We start from the raw sequence: 26,591 nt of genomic DNA on the forward strand, positions 1-26,591 counted from the left end.
TAAATCAAGGAGTAAAGTTTAGGAATATCATTCAGGTGTCACATCGGGATGTTAAATGGGGTGTTTGGATAGTAATAATAAAATAGATTACAGAAGTCCTTAGTAATCCGTGAGACGAATTTATTAAGTCTAATTAATCCGTCATTAGCACATATTTATTGTAGTACCACATTATCAAATCATTGACTAATTAGACTTAAAAATTTCATCTCGTAAATTGATCGCAATCTGGTGGCCGGCGGGTGACGGAGGCACGGAGCTAGCCATGGCATTCCTGGTGGAGCTGAGCGCAGTGCGCGTGCGCGGCTGGCTGTGCGGCGGTGGCCGCGTACAAGGTGGCCGTGGTGTTGCTAGCGGAGGCAGAGCTGTGCGTGGACAGGGCGAGCGGCGGTGGCGGCACACCTGGCGAGCGTTCTCTTGTGGCGCGGATTGTTTTACCCTTTACCATAATTAAAATTAACAAAAAATAGGATTTGTTCCACTTATTTTAGTACGTGTCGCACCTATTTTGGTACTATCCCTACCTATTTGATACCTTTAGGTACTTTTAGTTAGGTACCTCCTATTTTTCTACCGTCTAATCTCATCTAATGGATGACCTATATTTTTTCCAACCATTATAAAATTTCTCTTGTATTTATACTCTTGCTGGATAGAATTTTAACCAGCAAGGTAAATTTGTGACCAACCCATGCTGATACTTCAGGAGGTGTATCCAACATATCGTATTGCTTATGGAGAGCCTCAGCAGTTTTCCCAATAAGCTCAGCCTCCCTTTTCTCAAATAAGATGACCTCAAGGCTGAATGTTGTTAGTATTGATCTCCCACCAGTTAGGCCCAACGGGCCTTGTCCTCGCGCCCTGATCGGGGGCGCCCAACCCTACATGGTTGGTGGGCCCCCGTTGCACAGCGCTATAAAGGAAGGTGGGGGCTGGGGCTCGCGAGATGAGGTTCACCGCGCCGCCAGTCACCCCACCGACATCCTAAACCCTAGACCCGATCGAAAGTAGGGGCGCTGCCAGCGACGGGAAGTACCACCGACGCCGGCAACGCCACCCGACGCTCACGCCGCCGCCGAGGACGCCACAGCGCCGACTCCCTCTCCACCGACCGTCGCTGCCGGCGCGCAGATGGCGTCCGTCAACGAAACTCCGGCCGGAGCTTCAACAACTACGGCGTTTGACGGTTTGCTACTTATCACCTATCTCTCAATCTCTCTCTGTGAAATCCGATTGATCTATTACTGTGCTAAGAATCCCGATTCGATGAACATACCTAAGAACACTAAAGCTAACAATGGCATCGGAGCCAAGGTTCGACAAGAAATCAAACCAATATGATGCGGATCGGGAAAGAAAACAGAAAAACCGAACTCTAAGACCTAACCCTAGAAAGAATCCCATCACCAATCGGTTCAATCCGAGAAGAAAGAAAAGGAACCCTACCATCTAGATCTCGAATCACACAAAAGGTAAACACGGATCGGGGAAATCGGGTTCAACCGAACCCTAACCCTAGATCCCCTTTTCGGGTGAACGAGTGAGAAGAAAAGAAAGAAGAAAGAAATCAAATCCGAAAGGGGAAAGGGGAAAAGAACAAAAGGCGGCACACTGAAACCCTAACCCTAATCCCATTCGGATGAACAAGCCAAAAGAAACACAGTAAAAACACCATTCCCAAACCCTAACCCTAATTCCGTGCGTAGGAATGGGGAAGAAAGGGGACGGGGAAGAACGAGAAAAGAAAGAACACGCCGTTCATCGGGGATAAACCTCCACCGGCGCGGAAGAAGAAGAAGAAGCGCACCGGCTCTTCCGCCGGCGCCGAAGAAGAAGTCGAGCCGGGGCGCGAACTCGCCGGGCTCGGCCAAGGTAGCGCCGCGGCCAGGCCGCTCGACGGCGGCGTGCTCACCCGTTGGGGAGCACGCGCGCCGGCGAGGGGGCCGGCGACGGCGCAAAGGACCGCCCGCTCTGCTTTCCTCGCTCGCGGCTGCTCGGTAGCGGCTTGTCCTCGCTGCTGCGACTGAGAAAGGAGAGAGAGAGAGCAAGAGCCGAAATGGCTAGGGTTCCACGGCGCCGGCCGCGGCCTGGGTTTTGATCCACGCGAAACGGCCGCTCGTCCGTCGGATCAGATCGAACGCCCGAGATGCGCTGGGCCAAGTCGAGGCCCAGGCGGGCGCGAGCGCGCGGCGCGGTTTGCCGGCCCAGGCCCAGGTTGCGGCCTGGGTGCGGCCTGGGCGAGCGCGCGGATGCTGGGCCGAGCCGGTTCAGCGCGTCTTGGGCCGCGCTGGGCTGAAAAATGAAAGAAGAACAAGAAATTTTTTTCTTATTATTTTCCAGAAACAATTTTGAATGCATATTTTGATGAATTTGAATGATTTTGATACAATTTTCTGTGCAAATTTTATCCAATGATATTTTGCCCAGAAAACAATGATTTTTTTAGTGCTTCTGGAAAATAATAACATGAAAAGATTATTAATGTTTCCGCTGTGCATATTATTGTTCTCTTTGATTAAATTTGAACCAACGGGATAATTTAATTTTAAGAGAAATGAATTTCTGATAATTTTGATGCAATTATGATATTGTTATTTTCTGACCAACGTTGTTAATAACAATATTATAACTTTTGATCCATGAGAAATCGTGCATTAATTTTACTTCTGCCCAACGGTGATGTAAAATGTTTTGCATGGATGAATTATAAGTTTTAATTTGACCAACGTTGAGTTAAAGCATGGAATTTTATGTATAAATTTTTCTCACTTACTCTGGTATGATTTCAGGAGGCAAATGCATTGTGAACATTGCCAACATCCCGACACTCAACGGAACCAATCACCGTGTGTGGCGGGAGAAGTATGAATTGGAACTTGCGTTGGGAGAGGTCGATTTTGCCATCACCTCACCGTGTCCCACTGAGCCAGAGGACCCGGTGAGAGGTGACAATGAATCTGACGCTGATTTCGCTTCTCGGAAGCGTGATCATGCTGAAATAAGAATGAAATATGACCTTGAACATAGGCAATGGACTCTCTCCAACCGCAAGTGCCTGTTGGTAGCCAAAGCCACCATAGAAGAACAGATAAGGGGCTCAATCCCTGAATGTGCTACTGCTAAAGAATATCTTGAGAAAATCAAGAGTCAGTTTACTGGGTCTACCAAGGCCACAGCAAGTTCACTGATTAAGAAGCTTGTGAATGAGAAATTCACTGGTGGTAGCATAAGAGAGCACATTTTGAAGATGAACACTATGGCATCTAAGCTAAAAGAAATGAATTTGAAGGAGGAGGATTTCCTAATTCATTTGATTTTTGCTTCTTTGCCGAAAGAATATGACACCTTCATTGTGAACTATAATATGCAGCCTGAAAGATGGGGCATAGAAAGACTCATCTCAATGTGTGCTCAAGAAGAGGAGAGGATAAAGTCCTCACAAGGTGAATCTGCTCATTTTGTGAAGGACAACAAAAGAAAGAACTTTAATGGCAAGAATTCTAAACCACAAGGGAAACCTAAGTGGGATAAGTCCTCTTCCTCCAGTTCACAGGAAAAGAAACCCCAGGATTCTGAGAATCAGCAGTATGGTGGAGCTGAAAAAGATCAGTGCAAGCACTGCTTCAAGAAGGGACACTACAAGAGGGATTGTCCAGACTTCCTGAAATCTCTGCTAAAGAAAGGTGATGAATTTATTACATTTGTAGATGAATCTCTGTATTTATGTTATGATAAATCCACTTGGTGGGTTGATTCAGGGGTAACTACTCATGTTGCAAATTCTTTACAGGGGTTAAGTGGGACGAGAACCTTGCAAAGAGGAGAAAGAACGATTAAAGTTGCAAATGGACTGCAAGCCAATGTTGAAGCCATTGGAGTTTTTTCTTTAGAATTGAATAATGGTTTTGTACTTAGACTTAAAGAAGTACTTTATGTTCCCTCTTTGCGTAGAAATTTGATAAGTGTTTCGAAACTTGATGATGATGGTATTGATTGCCATTTTGGTGATGGCAAGTGTAAGATACTGGTTAATAATAAATGTGTTGGTCTTGCCTTCCGACAAGACAAGCTTTATTTATTATCTCTTGCTGAGAATGCGAACAATGTATGTGATGAGAATGTGAATGATTCCCTATCTACGGATGTAACTAAGAAGCGGAAGAGAATTGATACTGTCTCTTCGAAATTATGGCATTGTCGCTTGGGCCATATTTCGAGGGGGAGAATGGAACGATTGGTTAAGGAATCAATTCTCCCGCACTTAGAATTTTCAGATTTAGAGCAATGTATTGATTGCATCAAAGGAAAGTATGTCAAGAAAATTAAGAAAGATGTCAAACGAAGCATAGGAATTTTAGAAATAATCCACACAGATATATGTGGTCCTTTTCCTGTGAAAAGTGTGGATGGTTATGACTCGTTTATAACATTCACAGACGACTACTCTCGTTATGGCAATATTTATCCAATTAAAGAAAGATCGGAAGCATTGGATAAATTCAAAATATTTAAAGCTGAAGTTGAAAACCAGCACAATAAGAAAATAAAGATAGTACGATCAGACCGAGGTGGAGAGTACTATGGGCGACATACCCCATATGGCCAAATTCCTGGACCATTTGCAAGGTTCCTACAGGAAAATGGCATAGTTGCTCAGTACTCCACACCGGGGGAGCCTCAGCAGAATGGAGTGGCTGAAAGACGTAACCGTACCTTAATGGATATGGTAAGAAGCATGATGAGTTACTCCACATTACCGATTAGTTTATGGATGGAGGCACTGAAAACCGCCATTCACATACTTAATCGAGTACCAAGTAAATCGGTGCCTAAAACACCGTATGAATTATGGACAGGAAGGGAACCCTCACTTAACCATTTGCGTGTGTGGGGCTGTCCAGCTGAGGCAAAAGTGTTTAACCCAAACATAGGAAAGTTAGACTCCAAGACAGTCAGCTGCCATTTTATTGGCTATCCAGAAAGATCGAAAGGATATCGCTTCTATTGTCCTGACAGACATACGAAGATTGTAGAAACAAGACACGCTGTGTTCTTGGAGGATAACATGATCAGGGGGAGCATGGTAGCACGAGAAATCAGCCTACAGGAGAAGCAGGTACATGTACCCACTCCGATGGTTGAAGAACCATTCTTCACGCTACCTGCTACTGTTGCACCGACAATGCAGGATACTGTAGTGCCAACACCTGTTGCAAGTTCTCCCGTGGCGACAATGAATGAACATGAGGAACCTGTTCTTGAGGAACCTATCCTTGAGGAAACTATAGAACCAAATGTTGCACATGAGGAAGAACTACAACAGCCCAATGTGGAACAAGTGCCGGAGGCACCTAGAAGGTCTCAAAGAATAAGAAGATCAGCTATTACTGATGACTATGAAGTTTATGAAACTGAAGAATGTCAGATGGGGGACGATCCAACCTCATTTGAAAAAGCCATGAGAAGCGACCACTCATCAAAGTGGCTTAAGGCCATGGAAGATGAATTGAAATCAATGAGTACCAATAAAGTTTGGGACTTAGAAAATATTCCTAAAGGAGCCAAAACAGTAGGCTGTAAATGGGTCTACAAAACGAAATATGACTCCCAAGGAAATATAGAAAGATTTAAAGCGCGACTCGTGGCGAAAGGCTTCACGCAAAGAGAAGGGATTGATTACAATGAGACGTTTTCTCCAGTCTCATGTAAAGATTCCTTCAGAATTATAATGGCACTTGTAGCCCACTATGACTTGGAGTTACATCAAATGGATGTAAAGACGGCTTTCCTAAATGGGGATTTGGAAGAAAATGTTTATATGGCACAACCGAAAGGTTTTGTCGTAAAAGGAAAGGAAAATATGGGATGCCGCCTAAAGAAATCAATTTACGGATTGAAGCAAGCTTCAAGACAGTGGTATTTGAAGTTTGATAGAACGATAAAAGTTTTTGGGTTTGAAGAAAATGTTGAGGACAATTGCGTTTATGCAAAGTTCAGGAATGGAAAGTACATATTCCTAATTTTGTATGTGGATGATATCTTGCTTGCTAGCAGTGATATCAATCTACTAATGGAAACGAAGAAATTCTTGTCCTCAAATTTTGATATGAAAGATCTCGGTGAGGCCTCGTTCGTTTTAGGAATAGAGATTCACCGAGACAGGAGAAAAGGGGTTCTAGGATTATCGCAAAAGGCATACATAGAAAAGGTCCTGAAGAAATTTAGTATGCATGCGTGCAGTCCTTCACCTGCTCCTATAGTCAAGGGCGATAGATTTGGGGAACATCAGTGTCCCAAGAACCAATATGAAATTGACCGAATGAAAGCGGTACCGTATGCTTCAGCTGTTGGAAGTTTACAATATGCTCAAGTGTGTACACGCCCTGACTTAGCTTTTGTTACCGGGTTACTTGGCAGATATCAAAAGAATCCAGGAATTGAACATTGGAAATTAGTGAAGAAAGTCCTGCGTTATTTGCAGGGTACGAAAGGCCTCATGCTCACGTATAGAAGATCTGATTCCCTGCAGATAGAGGGGTATTCAGATTCTGATTATGCGGGAGACGAAAGAAAATCCACGTCAGGATATGTATTTACTCTCGCAGGAGGGGCTATATCGTGGAAAAGCTCCAAACAAACCGTAACTACATCCTCGACAATGTATGCCGAGTTTGTAGCATGCTATGAGGCAACGGGGCAGGTGAACTGGCTGAAGAAATTCATACCCGGATTGAAAGTGATTGATGATATAAATGAACCACTGCGATTGTATTGTGATAACAATCCAGCGGTACAGTACGCTCACAACAATAGGTCAAGTGGTGCTGCCAAACACATTGACATAAAGTACTATGTTGTGAAAGATAAAGTTCGGGATCATATAATAAATCTTGAGCACATAAGTACAGAGAAAATGCTCGCGGATCCGCTCACAAAGGGCTTACCACCCAACGTGTTCAGAGAACACGTAGCCGGCATGGGTTTAAGGAAAAGCCTATGATTCCCGAACATACGAATGGCCCAAAGAAAGTTTACATTTCAAAACGGAGAATTGTATTGTGGCTGTTAGTCTAACAGCACTAATTGCTGTGACGATGGGACAGTTCTATGCACTAATCTGTGATGAAATAGGATGGAAGCAAGAAAAATATGAATTGAAAGTTTTGAGTATGAAATTAAAGAACGAAGAATAGATGAGAGATCAAGGGGGAGAATGTTAGTATTGATCTCCCACCAGGGCCTTGTCCTCGCGCCCTGATCGGGGGCGCCCAACCCTACATGGTTGGTGGGCCCCCGTCGCACAGCGCTATAAAGGAAGGTGGGGGCCGGGGCTCGCGAGATGAGGTTCACCGCGCCGCCAGTCACCCCACCGACATCCTAAACCCTAGACCCGATCGAAAGTAGGGGCGCTGCCAGCGACGGGAAGTACCACCGACGCCGGCAACGCCACCCGACGCTCACGCCGCCGCCGAGGACGCCACAGCGCCGACTCCCTCTCCACCGACCGTCGCTGCCGGCGCGCAGATGGCGTCCGTCAACGAAACTCCGGCCGGAGCTTCAACAACTACGGCGTTTGACGGTTTGCTACTTATCACCTATCTCTCAATCTCTCTCTGTGAAATCCGATTGATCTATTACTGTGCTAAGAATCCCGATTCGATGAACATACCTAAGAACACTAAAGCTAACAAATGTTTCATCACTTCCAATGAAGGGTATCTTGTACCTATAAAAAATGGCAGCGATTCAAATTATTTTATATTTTCTTGGTGATGTAAATTTCCTTTTAATACAAACCGTAGTAGCTTACTTCCAATCAAATTGAGTTGTCAAACAGTTTTCGTTGCTGCATTTGAAGCCATTTCGATGGACTCTAATAATGCAGTTGCAACTTCTACAAGCTCGATAACAGCAGGGTTGCCTCTCAGGAACTGCGGTTATAGTTACAGTACATTGATATCGCTTGTCCTGCATATATTTGAGTTGAATTTGCTGTAATAACTGTAGTCAAATGCGTTGCTTAAAGCAGAATCAATCTATGTTAGATTTACTATTTTCGATAAATTATAATCTTTTTAGCTAGCAAGGAATATACCTTTTCAGTAAGGGGGTCCACCTCCTCAAGTTGTAACAGTGTCTTCTCTTCAAAGTTCTGCTTTGTATCGTCCTCGCTTTGCAGATATAACTTCTGAATGGGCTCAGCCTGTGTTGGAAGGCTGCATTTAACATGGAATTCAAGCCCAAGTGGGAAGATCAATAAACTAAAAAGAAAAATGTTATTATATTCATTTGGGTTTAAATGATAACTAACCTCTTTTGAAATGACTTGATCTCAGGGTTATCATTTTGGTTAATGTACCAACGACATGCTGATGTTCCACTTAGAAAGTGATGCTTCATTTGGTATAATTTCATTAAGGTTCCAACAAATATTGTCATGACATGGTTTTCTTGGCCAACTTGTAGGACTGTTTCTCCGTCAAATTCTAGAGCTCTTTTAGCGTAAAATACAAGTTAGCATTAAGGAATTACAATTAAATTGTGATTAGAAAACATGCCTTTAATTAGTATAATATGGTATACCTAAGGTTACAAGTTAGCATTAAGGAATTACAATTAAATTGTGACTAGAAAACATGCCTTTAATTGGTATAATATGGTATACCTAAGGTCACGAAGCTGTATTACTCTTCTGATCCTTAAATCTCCTGAGCTTGAATGGACTCTTGCTGTATTTCATACTGCAGTAATTTTTCCAATAACGTCTGTATATCAAAACAAGAGAATATTGTCATTGCTATACTATAGTGAGAAAAAAAAAATATTATGTACTAACAAATACGATACCTAGAATTTTTGTGTTTTGCGTGTGAATTCATGAAGCTTGGCAAAAAGAATCAATGAGAAGGTGTATTTTGGAAATTCTGGTGGCTGATCCTTTGCCTCGATAATGATTGTTCTTCTATTTAATTTGATCATGTAAGGATTTTCGACAACTCGGAAGTTCCTTACCTACAGCCCTTCAAGCAACTACAAGGTATACAAGGTTGCAAGGCACCAGAAGCACACGGCACACGTATGAGCTGCTCAAGCACTTCGATCCCCAGATAGGTCCTCAAACAGTACTCTACAATGCTCATGTAAACAGATGCCCTCTGAGAGAGGCTCTGAACTCTGCACAATCATAATACGATGCGATACGTGTTTAAAAGCGAGCATTTTTTTTTAAAAAAAAAGAAAGAGAGAGATGACGAACGAGCCACAGAAACGACAACAAATTTCATCAGATAAAAAATGATGATGGGCTGGTCACTCATTCGCAGACCGGGTGAGAGATATCTTGGGTCAAGGAACAACAACAGCTTTATTACATGACCCTCGCTGGCACATGGAAAAAATGCTCAGGTCAAGAGACACTGTCACAACAAAGATGATACGTACATGCTACAGCCTAACAACAGATCATCGGCAGATGATATCATCTAAGGATTTACATTAATCATGCAACCGAAATCGCAAGCAGATGATGTTCCAAGGACAGGGATGAGAGATTCCTATAAGAACCAAGTGAGGCATTAAATCAAAATAGCCAACTACTCCTGTACAAATTCAGAGAACAGGGGGACTGCTGAAGTTTTCGCAGTTCAAAAAGGAGCCCTCTAGCTCTGGCTCAGATAAGGTCCTGGCCAGTAGCAGTGTTGCTCCCATCTTCACTGGAGCCCTTTCCGAACACCTCTTCTATGACATTGTTTGTTGACAAAAAATCATGCTTCTCCCAACCGGTACTGAAACCGAAGTCCCACTCTTTTGTGTCACAATGATCACCAAAGAACCCATGCTCTGCACCACTACCAAAGCCGTCACTCCTGTAGTGATTGTCATCAGCAATATCAGTATGTGTCCCACCTTCAACACCAACCTGATGAGCCTCAAATGATGTGCAAGAGTCATCTTGTGCATCTGCATCTAGCTTGAATGTCTGTTGATTATGATCTATATATGACATTACAGGATGGCCCTCTGACAACATACCAGCCCTCTGCACACCATTATGCCTGTCTCCATTGGCATTGTCAAGCACATCCTCATCATCAGAATCTTCATAGAAATCCCCCTCCAGAGGAACTGGATTGCATGCAACATCATCTTCATCAGTAAGGGGCTCAGTTGGCAAGTATTCATCAGTTCTTCCTGTGATTGGAAACTCACCATCACCACCTGCCTGCCATTCGTCATCGTCACTGTGGATGTTCACTGGGTCGAACCTGTTCTGCTCAGCCCTCTTCCTCAACATGAAAACATTGAAGTAGTAGCTCACTAGTTCTTTGCTGGACTTGGAAGGGAAGACAAGAGGGAGTTCATCCCAGAAGTTTCTGCGCAGAGAAGCAGGGTTTGACAAGACCACTTGCTGGAACAAATGTTCCTCCTCTTCTGTCCACCTTGAGGCAACCTCTTCTCCCATATCATAGAAACCCAACTCCCTGAAGGTGTCAGCACCAACAGCACCCTTCAGCTTTTCTCTTGCTTCCCTCACATGCTTTTTCACACAATTGATTGAACCTTCATCAAGACAATCACAGCCTGCCTTGCAGTGAACAGGTTCCAACACCAAAGACGATGCATCAGTACCAGGCATTGGCATAACAACGTTTCTGATCCACTTGACACTTTCGCCTTCTTCAGTTCTTCCACCAAATGGCCTGCACTCAGGTAATTCAGCCTGATGATTTGGCCCAATAGGAACAGGTTTCCTCGAGGGAAACGGGCCTACAGATTGATGAAAGCTGGCAGGCCATAGATCATCTTCAACATAGGTGTGAGCATGTGAATAATGGAGAGGTGAATCTACACCCTCATCTTCACTTTCCTCACTCTCATATAGTGGTGAGTCCAAGCTTCTTTCACAAGTCGTGTATGTGGGATACTCATGAAAATCCTCCTCAGCAGATGCATGGTTGTCTTCCTTAGTTACGACTGAAATAAACAAAAGACAAGTACATTATCTAACTGTCTCTGCATACACAAACTCTCAGGAAAGACAAGTTTATTTACTGGTAAAGGGAGGACGGAGTTATTACTTTGATCTTCCTGCTTTAGCCGTTTGCATTCAACTATGTCCAGCAGGTCACTGGATGCAGGTCTCTTGTTATGATCAACTATAGGTGTTTCTTTGACACCACTTGGCACCAATGGTGACTGAACAGTAGGATTGGTTAGATGAACACCATGTACCAGCTCTTCGTCAAATAGGCCAACCTTTTCACCCCTTTGGCAAACTTCAGGACAAACTAAACCTGAATTAGAGTCAAGACAAATGTCTAGCCAGTCTAGGGCAGCAAAGAGGATGCTGCTAAGTCATTACCTGCAATCTGGCATTTCTCAGGAAGGAAATTCGGACGACCATTATCTGCTCCCCTCATGTTGCCACATGCAAGCTGCTCAGAGTGGTGCCTCACGAAAGCCTCACTGTTTTCCTGATGCAGCATGCTTGTCCAGACTCCTGAGAGAATAGAATGAAATAATTAATTACAAACATGACCTAGTTATTAATTGGCAAACAGTCAACAGGACGAAACTGAAAGGATAGCATCAATTCAGGAGGAACAATAAATGATTTAAGCTATATGCTAGGTTAAAATTAACACCTTATTGAGTTCACTCCAGACCAAATGCACAGTGCATATTCAACTACCATGATGAAGGGCACACATGAATTGCCGTCTGTAACGAGTAACGTAACAACGTTTTTGTTCGTGCAATACTTAATTGAAGCAACAGGCTCGAATATCGCGGCATCAAACCCTAACGAATTCGCGAATACGAGTCAAACACCTCATGGACCGAACGAAACCCTAGCCCCGCATCCGACCACCAGAAAAATCACGCAAAATTGACGCGAGAAATCGCAACAATCCGATATGAAACCTACAGGACACGCATAGACCCGACGCCCCCGTGCAAAATCCGTCCTCAATCGAACGGATCGGGGCCCGAAACCCACCCCCGCAAACCCTAGCCTTGGGAACCTACGGAATCAAAGAGAGGGGGCAAAGCTTGTACCGATCGAGAGATCCCGTCGAGCGACGAGCGGATCCGGGGCCGGATCGGTGAGCCGAGGCGGCGCCCTGAAGGGATCGGGATCGGATCGAGAGTTCTTTCGGTGCGGGGGGGAGGGGAAATTTTGGGGAAAGGTTTGTTCGGTCCACGACCGCGTCCTTTTTTCGGGCTGATTTATTTATAAAAACGGGAAAAGAAAAAAGAGGCAGCGAAATCGCGATTCGCGACCATGTCGACCGAGCGGTGGTGTTCTGGGCCGCTATACCGTTCACACACTAACAGGCTGAGGCCCATAGGCTGTACTGCGTGTGGCCCAGGGGCTGGGAGCCTGTTCCACACTACGGAGTACAATGCAGAGAACAACAGGCCCGGTTTGAACATGAGGGCTTCGTCCATTGAGATGGAGACACGCAGAGCAGAGAGAGTGCCCACAAGCCACAAGCTTCTTTGTTCAAAGTTTCAAACAATCACATGGGAGCTATCAACACTTGTCGCTACCAAAAGAGAAAAAAGCCATCAACATAGTAGCCAAGCTTTGCATAGTGTTGTGAAAAGGAAACGGGTCAGGAAAGTTGACACCTACAGTACAGCCTACCCCTGACACCTACAGTACAGTGTCTGGAATCAAGCGATGCGCCCTGTTTGTTTAGACTTGTTTGGCTTGTTTTTGGCTTGTTTCCCGCCAATGAACAGTATTTTTCTCTCACACCAAATCACCCAACAGTATTTTCAATCATGACTTATAAGCCAAACACGACCAAACGAACAGGCTGGCAAGCTGCCTCTGTCCATGTACACGTTTTCCCCAGCCCTTGTTGCAATGTTGCGTGCCTTCGTCCATGTGTACTCCCCTTCCTTGAACATACGTTGCTAATTGCTATAAGGCTTATTTAGCCTAATCGCTACTATACACTGCATATGTCATATGTGAGGAAATCATTTGACTTACAGTCATATATGCGATGTGTCACGTGCGCATTTCCCCTCCCCAGAAAATATTTATACGAAGTAAGAAAATGATTGGGGGTGTCCATTGTCCAAGTACATGACCTCCAGTTATATTTATATATGCGATGTTCCTGTGTCACAAGCCACATGTCCCAGTTACTGACGTCAAGATCCAGCACGTTGCATTCTTCTTTAGCTAGACCGGGGTCAGCTGCAAGACGAGATGACGTGCTGCCGTGCTGCCGCCTGCCGGTTCGACAGCACAGCCAAAGGGGACAGGTACCCTGCTGATCTGCTAAATCATGGCTGAAAGTATAATTAATTAATTTATTGGAAGAGAAAAATATTATTCGTTGATTAAAAAAATACGATTTATAAACCTAACGAACAAGGCGAGGGACAGCACTCTCATGGCATGCCCAAATCTTCTTCCAAGAATAATTTTGCACATCAAGTACGAGCAACACGTTCAATCTAAGCTTTTCATGAACCAAAGCTTTTAGGGATTCCATGACCACCATAGTACTGAGTTACTAACTTATCTTGGACGTTGTTCATCTTATTACATTCCATCAAACCCAGCCAGAACAGAGATCACGTCAATGACAGGTTCACACGAACAATCTAATTGTCGGAGACTAATACTACAGTACCCGAAGAGGAGAACCTAATGACCATCAACGTTGATTCATCCAAGAAGTCAAGAGCGCGACCACACCTCTTGCTGGGCTCCGTCTCGTCCGCCCCTCGAGGGCTGGCTCCGCCTCGCCCGACGTTCGAGGGCTGGCTCTGCCTCGGCTGACCCCCGAGGGTGGGCTCCGCCTCGTCCGACCCCCGAGGGTTCGCTCCGCCTCGGCTGACCCCCGAGGGTAGGCTCCGCCTCGTCCTACCCCCGAGGGTGGGCTCCGCCTCGCCCGACGTCTAAGGGATGGCTCCGCTTCGCCCGATCCCTCGGACACGGTTCCTAACGGAAGCTCACGCCGCCGCCAACCACTACGGGCCAGAAAGTACGACCCAAGGTCAAACTTCTGGCATCGTGTAGGGAGCGGTCACATCTCAACACGACCTGCCCCCGCGACATGTCATTCCAGGGAACTCACATCGCCCACAATGATGGACACGCGGTCACTATGCTGCCCACTTCCTGTGCGGCCGTTGATCAGCACGTTGGTCAGCCGTGCCGCTCGCCGAGGCGGAGTGTGACGTTACGACTCGCTGACAACGCCAGGGCATGGCATTGTCAGAAGACAGACGACCAACGTGTAGTTGTCCCTGTCACCGCCTGCTATGTCAGCAGGCCCCGCGCGGAGGAAAAGAAAGGCCCGACGACCCTGAAGACTTCCTTGGCCTCTCGTTCTCCTCTTTTCCCCCATTGTAACCCGTGCTTTTCCTTGGCCTATAAAATGAAAAGCAGGGCATCTTATGAAAGGGGGACCGATTCATCGAACAAGTGCATCACATAGCATCGGTTCGCCGCACCTCATCACGAACAACACATCACAAGAGACCGGAGATCAGTCCCTCTCTCGCCCGTTTGTAACCCCTACTACATACTTTCAGTGCTAAGTAATACAAGCAGCAGCAAAGAACGGGACGTAGAGACATTCTGCCCGAACCAGTATAAACATTATGTCTTCTTAGCACACCATCCAGCCAGACACGTAATAATACGAATTTACTCGTTATTGTTTACTCAAAACACCGACACTGATCCATCAGAAGCACGGAACTCCTAGCCTCCTATTGACAGTGGCAGGAACAACTCTCATTGCCAACATATTGGTGTTGGCTGAGGTTGACGTCACCGCCCTACGATGAGATCAGGAGACGAACGTGCCGTTGTTCTTGCGCACCTCCACCTTGAGCACATGCTCATCGTCCTCCTCCTCTGGCTCCCACTCTTCATCTTCGTCGCCGCAGCCGCTGCCCTCGCGGATCACCCAGAAGAAGTAGACATCGCCGACCTCGAGATCGTTGTCGACGCAGAATTGGTGCCACCCATATTTCAAGGCCGAGAGGTCGCTAAGCAGCCGCTTGCTGCGCTTCAGGTTCACCGTCCATGAGCGGCCCATCTGCAGCTCCACCCGGCGCCGGCGCACGTACCCGTGCGCGTCCTGAAACTCCACGGGCACGTTCTGCGCCGCAAGACATGAGACGATGAGACACGAGTGATGTGTGGGCTACTACGATCTAGGCGAGCAAGAGAATTGACACGGGAGATGAGACGGCTCACTAGGTACTGGTTCTGCTTTGCCTCCAGGTTGCACTATCTGAGGGTCACGGTGAAATGCGATGGCTCCGCGATGGGCAGCGAGCGTCGGCCGGCACCAGCACCAGGGTTGGTGTTTCCGCCGCCTGGGCACACGAGCAGAAGGTTTTATGTTTGTCTCTGTCCTTAGACGACTCTGCAGATGAGAGGTTGGATGAACGGGGACGTAGTACGTACCACCGGCGCCGGCGTGCAGATACTCCTTGCGGTAGGTGGTAAGGTCAAAGACCGTGACGATGAGGTCACCGCGGACGTCGTCGTAGCGGAAGAAGAGCGTGTACCCTTTGCGAAGGTCGTGGGCGCGGGCAAACTTTTTCCAGCCTTTGCGGAGGTACATGTCGCTGTGCTTCTCATCGACGAAGACCTCCACATCCCACAGTGGCATCATCTCTCCGCCGGCAAGCCACAGCTTGAGGTCCCGGTGAGCTCCGAGGACCGAAGCGAACTTAGTGGGCAGTCTCTGCCTGGAAGACAATCAAGTAAAGCAGAGAGAAAGACCTCGCTAGCAACCCCCGGCCCAGGCCCCAGCTGATGAGATTCAGCGCAGATCATAGTAGCAAAACCCCCCGTCTCGTCTCTCGTGCCAATTCTCTTGCCAGTGCCTTGCTAGCAAGAGAAAAAAAACACCTTACTAGTGCCTCCTCGTACATTCCGGGGAGCAGGATTTTGAAAAACTTGAAGTTGCTGAGACCTGCCATCTCCTCCGTGCCAGTCCCAGCTCTGCATAGATACCTTGTTGGCTTTAGTTTCGGCATAAGTGAGTCGAATTCAGCGCGTTCCTATGTTTTTTTTTTGTTATTTCAAATCTCCTACAACTAAAAAGAAAAAAACGTGGACATTTTTTGGTGCGACATTTGTTTTGGTTCGTCTGTCAGATCGCACATGCAATCCCGTACCCGTCGCTCCGTCAGTCTGCCTTCCCTGTGATCCCCTGCCGCTCGCCGCCCGACCACGTCCACGCTGCAGAAGGATAGCCCGATCCACCGCGAGTTACTAGGGCGACGGCTCCCCCTCCTCTCTCTCTCTCTCTCTCTCTCTCTCTCTCTCTCTCTCTCTCTCTCTCTCCTTCTCCCTCCCTCTCCCTCTCTCTCCTGGAGCGGCGGCGCCCTCGGCACGTGGTGCGTGGCCCGCCGGTGACCGTCGCCGTGGCTACACTGCATCCTCATGGTAGTCCGCGGCCGTTCGACGAAACCCTAACTGCCTCTTCCTTGCCGCCGCCAGCAGCGGCTCAGCCTGGTGGAAGCAGAGCCGTCGACGGCGCTCCCTGGCTAGACCTCGCCCTTGCCTATCTGCTCATCTCCACCCGCCCTTCCCGCTGCAACTACCTCTATTCTGTGATTGCCGTGGATTGATGTGGGCTGCCTCATTTTAGATTTCTTACGTAGGGTTTATGGATTGATATATGGGTTGCTCTACTTTGGGATTTCCCCCTTCGATTATGGGTTTCTATATTTGATTTGTGATTCAAATTCACAGATCTGGTGTATGTACCTAGAGATTTAGCCATTTAGGCCTTCAGTTGTGGAGTGCCATGTCCTTATCTACATTTTTTGTTTTGCTTCATTTCCTAATCCTACTCCCGTTTGATTTATCCAGATTTTTTCTAGCTGTGGGTGGATGAAAGCTCTAGTTTGGTTTTGGTGAATTGATGAAACCCTAAGTGCTAACCTAGTTTATAAAGTGATCATGAGATAGGTAGCACATTCCAAGTGGTGAAGCAAATGAAGATCATGACATGATGATGGTGATGCCATGATGATGATCAAGTGCTTGGACTTGAAAAGAAGAAAGAGAAAAAAATAAAAGGCTCAAGGCAAAGGTATAAATAGTAGGAGCTATTTTATTTTGGTGATCAAGACACTTAGAGAGTGTGATCACATTTAGGTTCGATAGCCGTACTATTAAGAGGGGTGAAACTCGTATCGGAATGCGGTTATCAAAGTGCCACTAGATGCTCTAACTCATTGTATTTGCATTTAGGATCTAGTGGAGTGCTAACACCCTTAAAAATGTGTGTGAAAATATGCTAACACATGTGTATAAGGTGATACACTTGGTAGTTGGTACATTTGAGCAAGGGTTAGAAACTTCACCACACTCCGCCTGTAGAGTGCGAACAGTCTAACGATGCCACCGGCGCCCTAAACTCAGGTGAACGTGGTCACTATAAGTGATCAGACGCTGGTCTCTGAAGGACCGGCGCGTCTGGTCAGTAGCAGTAGAAGAAGCGCAGCGTCGGTCGTCGATCGGACGCTGGCGCTGAAACGATCGGACACTGGTTGGCTGCGTCCGGTCACACTGACATAGTCATGCACAGGGAAAACGCCAAGTGACCGGACGCTGGGTGAGTCCGGTTGAGCACATGAAAAATCGTTTCTAGATGCTTATTGGAAACGACCGGACGCTGAGGTCCAGCGTCTGGTCACTTTGAGCTGCTGCGTCCGGTCGTCACTTGACCGTTGAGATCGGACGATCAACATTTGAAGAGAGGGGACACGCGGCACGCATCGTGTGACCGGACGCTGAGGTCCAGCATCCGGTCGATATGACCAAGAGCGTCTGGTCACCCCGTGTTGTGCCCAGTGAAGGGGTACAACGGCTCTATTTTGTGGAGGGCTTCTATTTAAGCCCCATGGCAGGTTCAAGCTCACTCTCTTGGCCATTTGCATTGATATAGCAACCTTGTGAGCTTAGCCAAAGCCCTCTCACTCATCTTCATCATTGATTCATTATCTTTGTGAGATTGGGAGAAAATCCAAGTGCATTGCTTGAGTGTTTACATCTAGTGACACTTGGTGTTCGTGTTTCACTGTGGGATTGGTTTGTTACCCTTGGTGGTTGCCGCCACCTAGATGGCTTGGAGCAGCAAGGATCGTTGAGCGGAGGTTGGTGATTGTCTCCGGCTCCGATCATGGTGATTGTGAGGGGTTCTTGACCTTTTCTCGGCGGAGAGCCAAAATATACTCTAGTGAATTGCTCATGGCTTGTGTGATCCTCATCTTGTGTTGGTTGTGCAGTACCCTATTGAGGGTTTGGTGTGTGATGCCAATTCGCGTGTGAACCTCTAAGTGAGTGAATTGTCACAACGAGAACTAGCTTGCCGGCAAGTAAGTGAACCTCGGTAAAAAATCATTGTGTTCATCATTTGATTCTGAGGTGATTGGTCTTCATTGATATTGATTCTTGTGATTGATTGGTTCACTCCTCGACACGGCGGTATAACTATCTTACTCTCTCCCTTTACATTATTACAAACTAGTTACCAAGCTCTTTAGTGTAGCTAGTTGTGAGAGCTTGTTAGTTTGGTTAGTGTAGCTCTTTAGTTAGTCTTTGAGAGCACACTAACTTAGTGTAGTGTCATAGCTATTGTCACCCATTGAAAGAGAAGACACCATATAAACTCTTGAATGGTAGAAAGTCCAACATTGCATACTTTCGGGTCTTTGGTTGCAAATGCTATATCTTGAAGAAAGACGCTAGATTGAGCAAGTTTGACAAGAAATGTGATGAAGAATTCCTACTTGGTTATTCCACTACAAACAAAGCATATAGAGTTTGGAATTTAGATAGTGGTACTCTTGAGGAAGTTCATGATGTTGAATTTGATGAAACCAATGGTTCACAAGTAAAGAATGAGTACTTGAAAGATGTTAGAGGCATTCAACTTTCAAATGCCATGAAGAACATGGATGTTGGTAAATTGAGGCCTAGGCAAGTGAATGATGATGAAGATGATCAAGTGCAAGTGCTCTCTAACTCAAATGTGCAAGATGATACAAATCAAGTTAGTACAAGTGGCTCTCATGATAATGAACAAGATCAAGTGGCTAGTACATCATCTCAACCCAATGATCAAGCACGTGCAAGCAATCAAGTTTTAATCCTCCAACCAATAAATATTACAAGAGATCATCCATTGGACACTATGATTAGTGATATTTCAAGAGGTGCGCAAACTAGATCAAGATTGGCTTCATTTTGTGAGCATTCCTTATTTGTGTTATCTATTGAACCAAAGAAGATAGATGAAGCATTGAAGGATATTGATTGGGTGAATGCTATGCATGAAGAGTTAAATAACTTCACAAGAAATCAAGTATGAGAATTAGTAAAGAGACCAAAGGGACACAATGTGATTGGAACCAAATGGATCTTTAGAAACAAGCAAGATCAAGATGGGATAGTAGTAAGGAATAAAGCAAGATTGGTAGCACAAGGCTATACGTAAGTTGAAGGTCTTGACTTTGGAGAAACATATGCCCCGGTTGCTAGATTAGAAGCTATTAGAATCTTGCAAGCCTATGCTTGTGCCCACAACATTAAGCTCTACCAAATGGATGTTAAGAGTGCATTTCTCAATGGTTACATCAATGAAGAAGTATATGTTGAGCAACCTCCCAGTTTTGAAGATGACAAGAAGCCCGACCATGTGTACAAGTTGAAGAAGACATTGTATAGCTTGAAGCAAGTACCTAGAGCATGGTATGAGTGATTGAGGGACTTCCTACTCTCTAAAGGGTTCATAATGGGCAAGATTGACACCACTCTTTTCATCAAAAAGATTGGAAAAAATTTATTTGTGTTGCAAATCTATGTCGATAACATCATATTTGGATCAACAAATCAAGACTTTTGTGATGAGTTTGGAAATATAATGGCTAATGAGTTTGAGATGTCCATGATTGGAGAGTTAAGTTACTTCCTTGGTCTTCAAATCAAGCAATTAAAGAATGGTACATTTATAAGTCAAGGCAAGTATATCAAGGACATGATCAAGAAGTTTGGCATGAGTGATAGCAAGGCTATTAGCACACCAATGGGAACCAATGGCAACTTGGATAGTGATGCAAGTGGAAATATGGTGGATCAAAAATTGTATCGATCTATGATTGGAAGCCTACTCTATGTGACCGCATCAAGGCTGGATGTCATGTTTAGTGTATGCATATGTGCAAGATTTCAAGCCTCACCAAGCAAAAGTCATTTAAAGGCTACTAAGAAAAATATTGAGGTACTTGAAGCATACACAAAAATGTTGATTTATGGTATCCCAAAGGAGCAAAGTTTGAGCTAGATGGTTACTCCGACTCGAATTATGCGGGATGCAAGGTTGAAAGGAAGAGCATCTCGGGCACATGTCAATTGTTGGGAAGATCACTTGTTTCATAGTCATCAAAGAAGCAAAATAGTATTGCATTATCAACCATCGAAGCCGAATACATATCCACCGGTAGTTGTTGTGCATAAGTACTTTGGATGAAGACCACTTTGAGTGATTTTGGAATCAAGTTCAAGAAAGTGCCATTGCTATGTGACAATGAGAGTGCAATCAAGTTGACCAACAGTCCAGTTCAACATGCAAGAACAAAGCACATTGATGTCCGCCACCATTTCATAAGAGATCACCAACAAAAAGATGACATTTGCATTGAAAGTGTTGACACCGAAGATCAACTTGCCGATATATTCACCAAGCCATTAGATGAGAAAAGATTTTGCAAGCTAAGGAATGAGTTGAACATATTGGATTTCTCAAATATGTGTTGATGCATCCCCACTTATATGACATGCCTCTCCTTCGAGTAATCCAAGGTAAAAGTTGATTGGTATGGCATACATCCTTGCTAAGGACTTGTTTAGTGCATCTAGACATCTTTCACATTTAATAGGCTCATTCATGAAAATCAAATGAATTTGATAATTGTATGGTACCACTATTGCTTCTATGCTTATTTTGATCTAGTGGTAGCATATGACATGTTTGTGGGCATGTAAATCTAGTGTTTGATCTAGAAAATAAGCTCTAAGTGTTTAACTCAACATGGTACAAGATAACCCTTATTTGGAGGTATGAAGAAGCTTGTCCTTTGATCAAACCGAGTTAAATATCTTTAGTAAATGATCTAGATTGGACCAAATTTGGAAAAATGATCCTCACCCCATTGATTGACATTGATAATCCTAACCTATCCTTACTTTAAGCCTTTGTGGTCATTGATGACAAAGGGGGAGAAAAACAAAGATATAAGTGATATTAGTACATGGGGAGAAAAACAAAGATATTAGTGTACTAATATAATGAAAGACAACAAAGTGAGAATACTTGACATAAGGGGAGAGATATGACAAAGGAAAGTGATCAATTAAAATTTTGAGCACACAAGTAGGGGGAGCAAGCTCATGAACTTATATGATGTATTTGAATGTGCATTTCATATGTTTGCTTGCATGGCACAAGTTTTAAATTTCAATATCCATGCTTGTGTGGTGTATGCTAGTTGTAGGTTTGAATGATGAAATAGAAATCTAGCATGCATAAGTTTATCTAGTGATTTCATTTCCAAGTGTTTTCAAGTGGTATCGAGCTAATCATGGTGCTAAGGATGGTATAATGGTGCACTCCGATTGGTATCATGCTTCAAAGGTTCATCTTTTATACCTTAGCATCATTTGGTAGACATTGTCTTCTATATTTCCTATCTAAGCATATGTGCAAGCTTCAATCCAAACTCTTAGCACATATGTAGGGGGAGCAATTGCTACCATTTGGGGTTCATGAAACTTGTCCATATCCTTTTACACATGGTAAATATGCTTGGGCAAGTAACATGGATTCAATTAAATTTCAATTCATATCTTTGTGAAAGGGTTGTCATCAATTACCAAAAAGGGGAGATTGAAAGTTCTAGTTTGGTTTTGGTGAATTGATGAAACCCTAAGTGCTAACCTAGTTTATCAAGTGATCATAAGATAGGTAGCACATTCCAAGTGGTGAAGCAAATGAAGATCATGACATGATGATGGTGATGCCATGATGATGATCAATTGTTTGGACTTGAAAAGAAGAAAGAGAAAAAAACAAAAGGCTCAAGGTAAAGGTATAAATAGTAGAAGCTATTTTATTTTGGTGATCAAAACACTTAGAGAGTGTGATCATATTTAGGTTCGATAGCCGTACTATTAAGATGGGTGAAACTCGTATCGGAATACGGTTATCAAAGTGCCACTAGATGCTCTAACTCATTGCATATGCATTTAGGATCTAGTGGAGTGCTAACATCCTCGAAAATGTTTGTGAAAATATGCTAACACATGTGCACAAGGTGAAGGGGTTGTGCCTAGTGAAGGGGTACAACGGCTCTATTTCGTGGGGGCTTCTATTTTAGCCCCATGGTAGGCTCAAGCTCACTCTCTTGGCCATTTGCATTGATATAGCAACCTTGTGAGCTTAGCCAAAGCCCTCCCACTCATCTTCATCATTGATTCATCATCTTTATGAGATTAGGAGAGAATCCAAGTGCATTGCTTGAGTGTTTGTATCTAGAGGCACTTGGTGTTCGTGTTTCGCTACGGGATTCGTTTGTTACTCTTGGTGGTTGCCGCTACCTAGACGGCTTGGAGCAGCGAGGATCGTCGAGCGGAGGTTGGTGATTGTCTCTGGCTCTGATCGTGGTGATTGTGAGGGGTTCTTGACCTTTCCCCAGTGGAGAGCCAAAAGGTACTCTAGTGAATTGCTCGTGGCTTGTGTGATCCTCATCTTGTGTTGGTTGTGCGGCACCCTATTGTGGGTTTGGCGTGTGATACCAATTAGCGCGTGAACCTCCAAGTGAGTGAATCGCCACAACGAGGACTAGCTTACCGGCAAGCAAGTGAACCTCGGTAAAAAATCATTATGTTCATCATTTGAATCTGAGGTGATTGATCTTTATTGATATTGAATCTTGTGATTGATTGGTTCACTCCTCGACACGACGGTATAACTATCTTACTCTCTCCCTTTACATTATTGCAAACTAGTTACCAAGCTATTTAGTGTAGCTAGTTGTGAGAGCTTGTTAGTTTGGTTAGTGTAGCTCTTTAGTTAGTCTTTGAGAGCACAGCAACTTAGTGTAGTGTTATAGCTATTGTGTGGATAGAAACTATATAAACTAGAATTATGGTAGGTGGCTTACAATTTTAGTTGGCTAGCGCAACACTTGCTTCGCCTTATAATTATCTAATTAGTTTGTTAAGTGTTGTTGTAGAAATTTTTATTAGGCTATTCACCCCTCTCTAGCCATTAGGACCTTTCAAGTGGTATCGGAGCCGAGGTCACCGTGATTTGAGGCTTAACAACCTTTGGTGTAAAAATAGCTCAAATCAACAACACCAAGAAGCCACCCCGATTCGATGGCCCAAATTTTCCGTATTGGAAATAAAAAATGACCACACATATCAAGTCAATCAATAGAAAAGTGTGGAAGGTGGTAGAAACAAAAATTGAGATTGGTGATCCAGAGAATCCCACCGCGGCCAAAGAAGTGCTTCTCCAAAACAATGACATTGCTCTAAGTACCATTCATGATGCAATTGATGAGAGAATATTTGAGCAAATCAATAATATTGAGATGGCTCATGAGGTTTGGAAGAAGTTAGAAGAATCATTTTAAGGAACTCAAGCTGTGAAGGGTGCAAAGGCATATATTCTCAAAGAGAAGTTTGCAAGCTTCAAGATGAAGGAGGATGAGAGTGTGCCGGAGATGTTCCATATGCTTCAAGTGCTTGTCAATGATCTCAAAGCACTTGGAGAAGAGGTGAAGGACAATGACTTCTTCCACAAGTTCTTGAGATGTTTGCCTTCAAAATTTGACACATTAGTCACTATTCTAGTGAGGAGTGGTTCGAACACCATGACACCAAAACAAGTGTTAGGAGATATAATGACCGATAATACATATAGAGATGGTGATGAGAAGGAAGAAAAGAAGGAAAAGAAAGATGAGAAGAAGGATAAGAAAAAGAAGAGCGTGGCATTCAAGGCCACATCATCCAAGGGCAAGGTAAAGCAAGATACATCAAGTGAAGATGATGGCTCATGGGATAATGATGATGATAAGATGGTTCTCTTTGTCAAGAAATTTGATAAGTTTATGATGAAGAAAGGGTACCGTGCTAGAAGAAAGAAATCTTCATCCAAGAACAAGGAAGAGTCAAGAAGGTACTTCAAATGTGGAAGCAAAGATCATCTTGTCGCTCAATGTCCATACAATAGCGATAATGGTGATGACAACAAGAAGAACAAGAAGAAGGACAAGAAGGAAAAGAAAGAGAAGAAGGATAAAATGACCTTCAAGAAGAAGAAGGGTGGTTCATATGTGGTCACTTGGGATAGTGATGCTTCCTCAAGTGATGATGATGATGATAGTGATGATGACAAGACCAGCAAGAAGAAGGCACTTGCAAGCATTGCAATCAATGAGAAGCCTTCTCTCTTCGACACTCCATCATGCTTCATGGCGAAGGCCACTAAGGTACAAAATTATGATGATGGAAGTGATGACGAACATGATAATGAAAATGATAGTGATGATGATGAACCTAATAAAGATGAATTATTTGACATGCTAGAAGATGCCAAAGAACACTTTGACATTAAGAGAAGGAAATGCATGAGCTTGAATAAGGAGGTAAAAGCCCTTAAGCAAGCCCTTGATGAGCTCAAAGCAACTCATGAGAGGCTAGAGGAAGCCCATGAGAAGCTTGGCAAGGCTCACAAAAAGCTTGAAAAGGCTCATTCTTCTTTGCTTAATGAGCAAGATAAAAATAAACATGTTGAGACTTATGATGTAGGTTTAACTTGTGATACAATTGATGAATCATTATCTATGCCTATCATTGTTGCTCCCACTAACCCTTCTTGTAGTACTTCTACTTTCACCTCACCTAGCAGTGATGATCTCACTTGTGATGCCTCACTAATGGTTGAGAATGAGAACCTCAAGAAGGAGGTCAATAAGCTCACTCACACCTTGGCTAAGGCCTATGGTGGTGAGGACCGCTTGCTTATGTGCTTGGGTAGCCAAAGAGCTTATCTCTATAAAGAGGGATTGGGCTATACCCCTAAGAAAGGCAAGATGGCATTTGCTCCTTACAAGACTAGTTTTGTAAAGAACAATGATCAGTTTTGCACTAGTTGCAAACAAGTTGGTCATAAAGAGCATGGGTGCAAGAACAAGAGCAAAAATGCTAATGTATCCTCAATTAAGATTAATTCTTTCTATGTGCTTACTAAGGATACAAATGGTATGAAGGCTAAGTTCATTGGTAAACTATGGATGGGCTCAAAGAAGAAAGTCATTTGGGTACCAAAGAGCTTAGTAACTAACCTTCAAGGACCCAAACAAGTTTGGGTATCTAAAAAGAATTGATCTTTTTTTATAGGTCAATTACAAAGCCGAAGAAAAGCATTGAGTTCTTGATAGCCATTAGGACCTTTCAATGGATGGACCTGAGGTCTCATCTTTGCCTTTTTGATTTTATCATTGGATCAGGATTTTTTTCCTTGTGCTCATGTTCATGCTGTACTATTTTAGTTTCCTTGCTTCCTAATATTTTTTTCTTCTTTTCTCTTGGTAAATGCACTTCTTAATTTTCTTTTGTTGTGCAAGGTATAAACTTAAATGAAGCGTTTCTCTGTACAAATTGACCTACGCTAAAAAATCTGGGACTAAAAGGTAATCCATTGATAGTTGTATTGAATTGAGGTTACCAGTTTTTAGTTACAACACAAGTCACTGTCTTAGCTTACTTTTCTAGAAATTGTGCTTTTGGGTTCAGCAAGTTGAAAAAGCTTAGGATTGATGTTAGTTAACTGAAATTTGTTATGCGGAGAAGGCAACATGCTTTCTTTTGTTTCTACACTTCACTCATGAAGTAATGCAGGTAATTGTTTTTTCATGTCTAAGTTTGATTGCAGGAAAGGGATAGAGTTTACATCCTCCTCACAATATTGAAGCCCTTTTATGCTCTCAACAATTTAACTGTATCTTATCTGTTGTCATTTCGGTGCGTAGGTGATTGAAAAATTCTTTTCTCCTTACTTTAGCTCCATGAATATTATCTGAAAGGTACCGTATTTACTCCTTCATTACAATCAAGGGATTTCATAGCATATTCACTCTTTTCTTACTCAAGGATTAGAAGTAATGATCCATATCAATTGACATTAAGAGATAAGATAGTGTCCATCCATAAATTAATATTTGTAAGCATGCACAGGCAAGCTATTTGTACACATAATTGTTTTAACTATTTTTCATACAACACTTTTTTAACAGCATGTTGTTACATTTAGGTCTGCAAGAGTGTTGATATATTTTGTAGAACTTTCTCTAGAGTCAATTTGGCTGAGTATATTACCTTAAGTACCATTAGGTTGTGATAAAAAATGATATGCTTCTTGTGATTACTTTTCATTTGATGCTAGCAAATTTAATTTAACCAAATTAGTCTTCATCTATTGCAGGAGTGCATGTGTGATGATTAATGCTAGAATGAT

At 43.8% G+C, this 26,591-nt stretch overlaps 2 protein-coding genes and 1 pseudogene across 3 annotated transcripts; 1 reads left to right on the top strand and 2 right to left on the bottom strand.

Moving 5' to 3' along the window:
* Positions 1-1,131: 1,131 nt before the first annotated feature.
* On the top strand, positions 1,132-3,981 carry LOC136467829 (uncharacterized). The gene is made up of 3 exons (XM_066466625.1): positions 1,132-1,186; positions 2,790-3,683; positions 3,791-3,981. The coding sequence occupies exons 1-3, from the start codon at positions 1,132-1,134 to the stop codon at positions 3,835-3,837; spliced, it is 996 nt and encodes a 331-aa protein (XP_066322722.1). The 3' UTR covers positions 3,838-3,981.
* Positions 3,982-9,340: 5,359 nt separating this feature from the next.
* On the bottom strand, positions 9,341-12,217 carry LOC136504142 (uncharacterized). 2 transcript variants are annotated; one of them, XM_066499020.1, is made up of 4 exons: positions 12,061-12,217; positions 11,363-11,500; positions 11,079-11,276; positions 9,341-10,974 (listed from the first exon to the last, which is right to left on the bottom strand). In XM_066499020.1, exons 2-4 carry the CDS (start codon positions 11,484-11,486, stop codon positions 9,671-9,673), a joined length of 1,626 nt encoding a protein of 541 aa, XP_066355117.1. In that variant the 5' UTR covers positions 11,487-11,500; positions 12,061-12,217; the 3' UTR covers positions 9,341-9,670. The 2 variants fall into 2 exon arrangements, with proteins under 2 accessions (XP_066355117.1, XP_066355112.1); XM_066499015.1 differs by having other exon boundaries at positions 11,079-11,288.
* Positions 12,218-14,796: 2,579 nt separating this feature from the next.
* LOC136504159 (B3 domain-containing protein Os03g0212300-like) lies at positions 14,797-15,972 on the bottom strand (annotated as a pseudogene).
* Positions 15,973-26,591: the final 10,619 nt, after the last annotated feature.

This window comes from Miscanthus floridulus, chromosome 1 (genome assembly GCF_019320115.1).
Source record: "Miscanthus floridulus cultivar M001 chromosome 1, ASM1932011v1, whole genome shotgun sequence".
In the NCBI taxonomy this organism is placed as follows: Eukaryota; Viridiplantae; Streptophyta; class Magnoliopsida; order Poales; family Poaceae; genus Miscanthus; species Miscanthus floridulus.

What these genes read in the sequence shown, in the direction of transcription:
- LOC136467829 (XM_066466625.1), top strand. Translation starts at nt 1,132, where the DNA reads ATGGCGTCCGTCAACGAAACTCCGGCCGGAGCTTCAACAACTACGGCG. An exon ending in AACAACTACGGCGTTTGACG is followed by an intron (nt 1,187 to 2,789) that starts GTTTGCTACTTA and finishes GTATGATTTCAG; the next exon opens with GAGGCAAATGCATTGTGAAC. An exon ending in GAAATCTCTGCTAAAGAAAG is followed by an intron (nt 3,684 to 3,790) that starts GTGATGAATTTA and finishes AATTCTTTACAG; the next exon opens with GGGTTAAGTGGGACGAGAAC.
- LOC136504142 (XM_066499015.1), bottom strand. Translation starts at nt 11,486, where the DNA reads ATGCTGCATCAGGAAAACAGTGAGGCTTTCGTGAGGCACCACTCTGAG. An exon ending in TGAGAAATGCCAGATTGCAG is followed by an intron (nt 11,289 to 11,362) that starts GTAATGACTTAG and finishes ATTCAGGTTTAG; the next exon opens with TTTGTCCTGAAGTTTGCCAA. An exon ending in GCTAAAGCAGGAAGATCAAA is followed by an intron (nt 10,975 to 11,078) that starts GTAATAACTCCG and finishes TGTTTATTTCAG; the next exon opens with TCGTAACTAAGGAAGACAAC.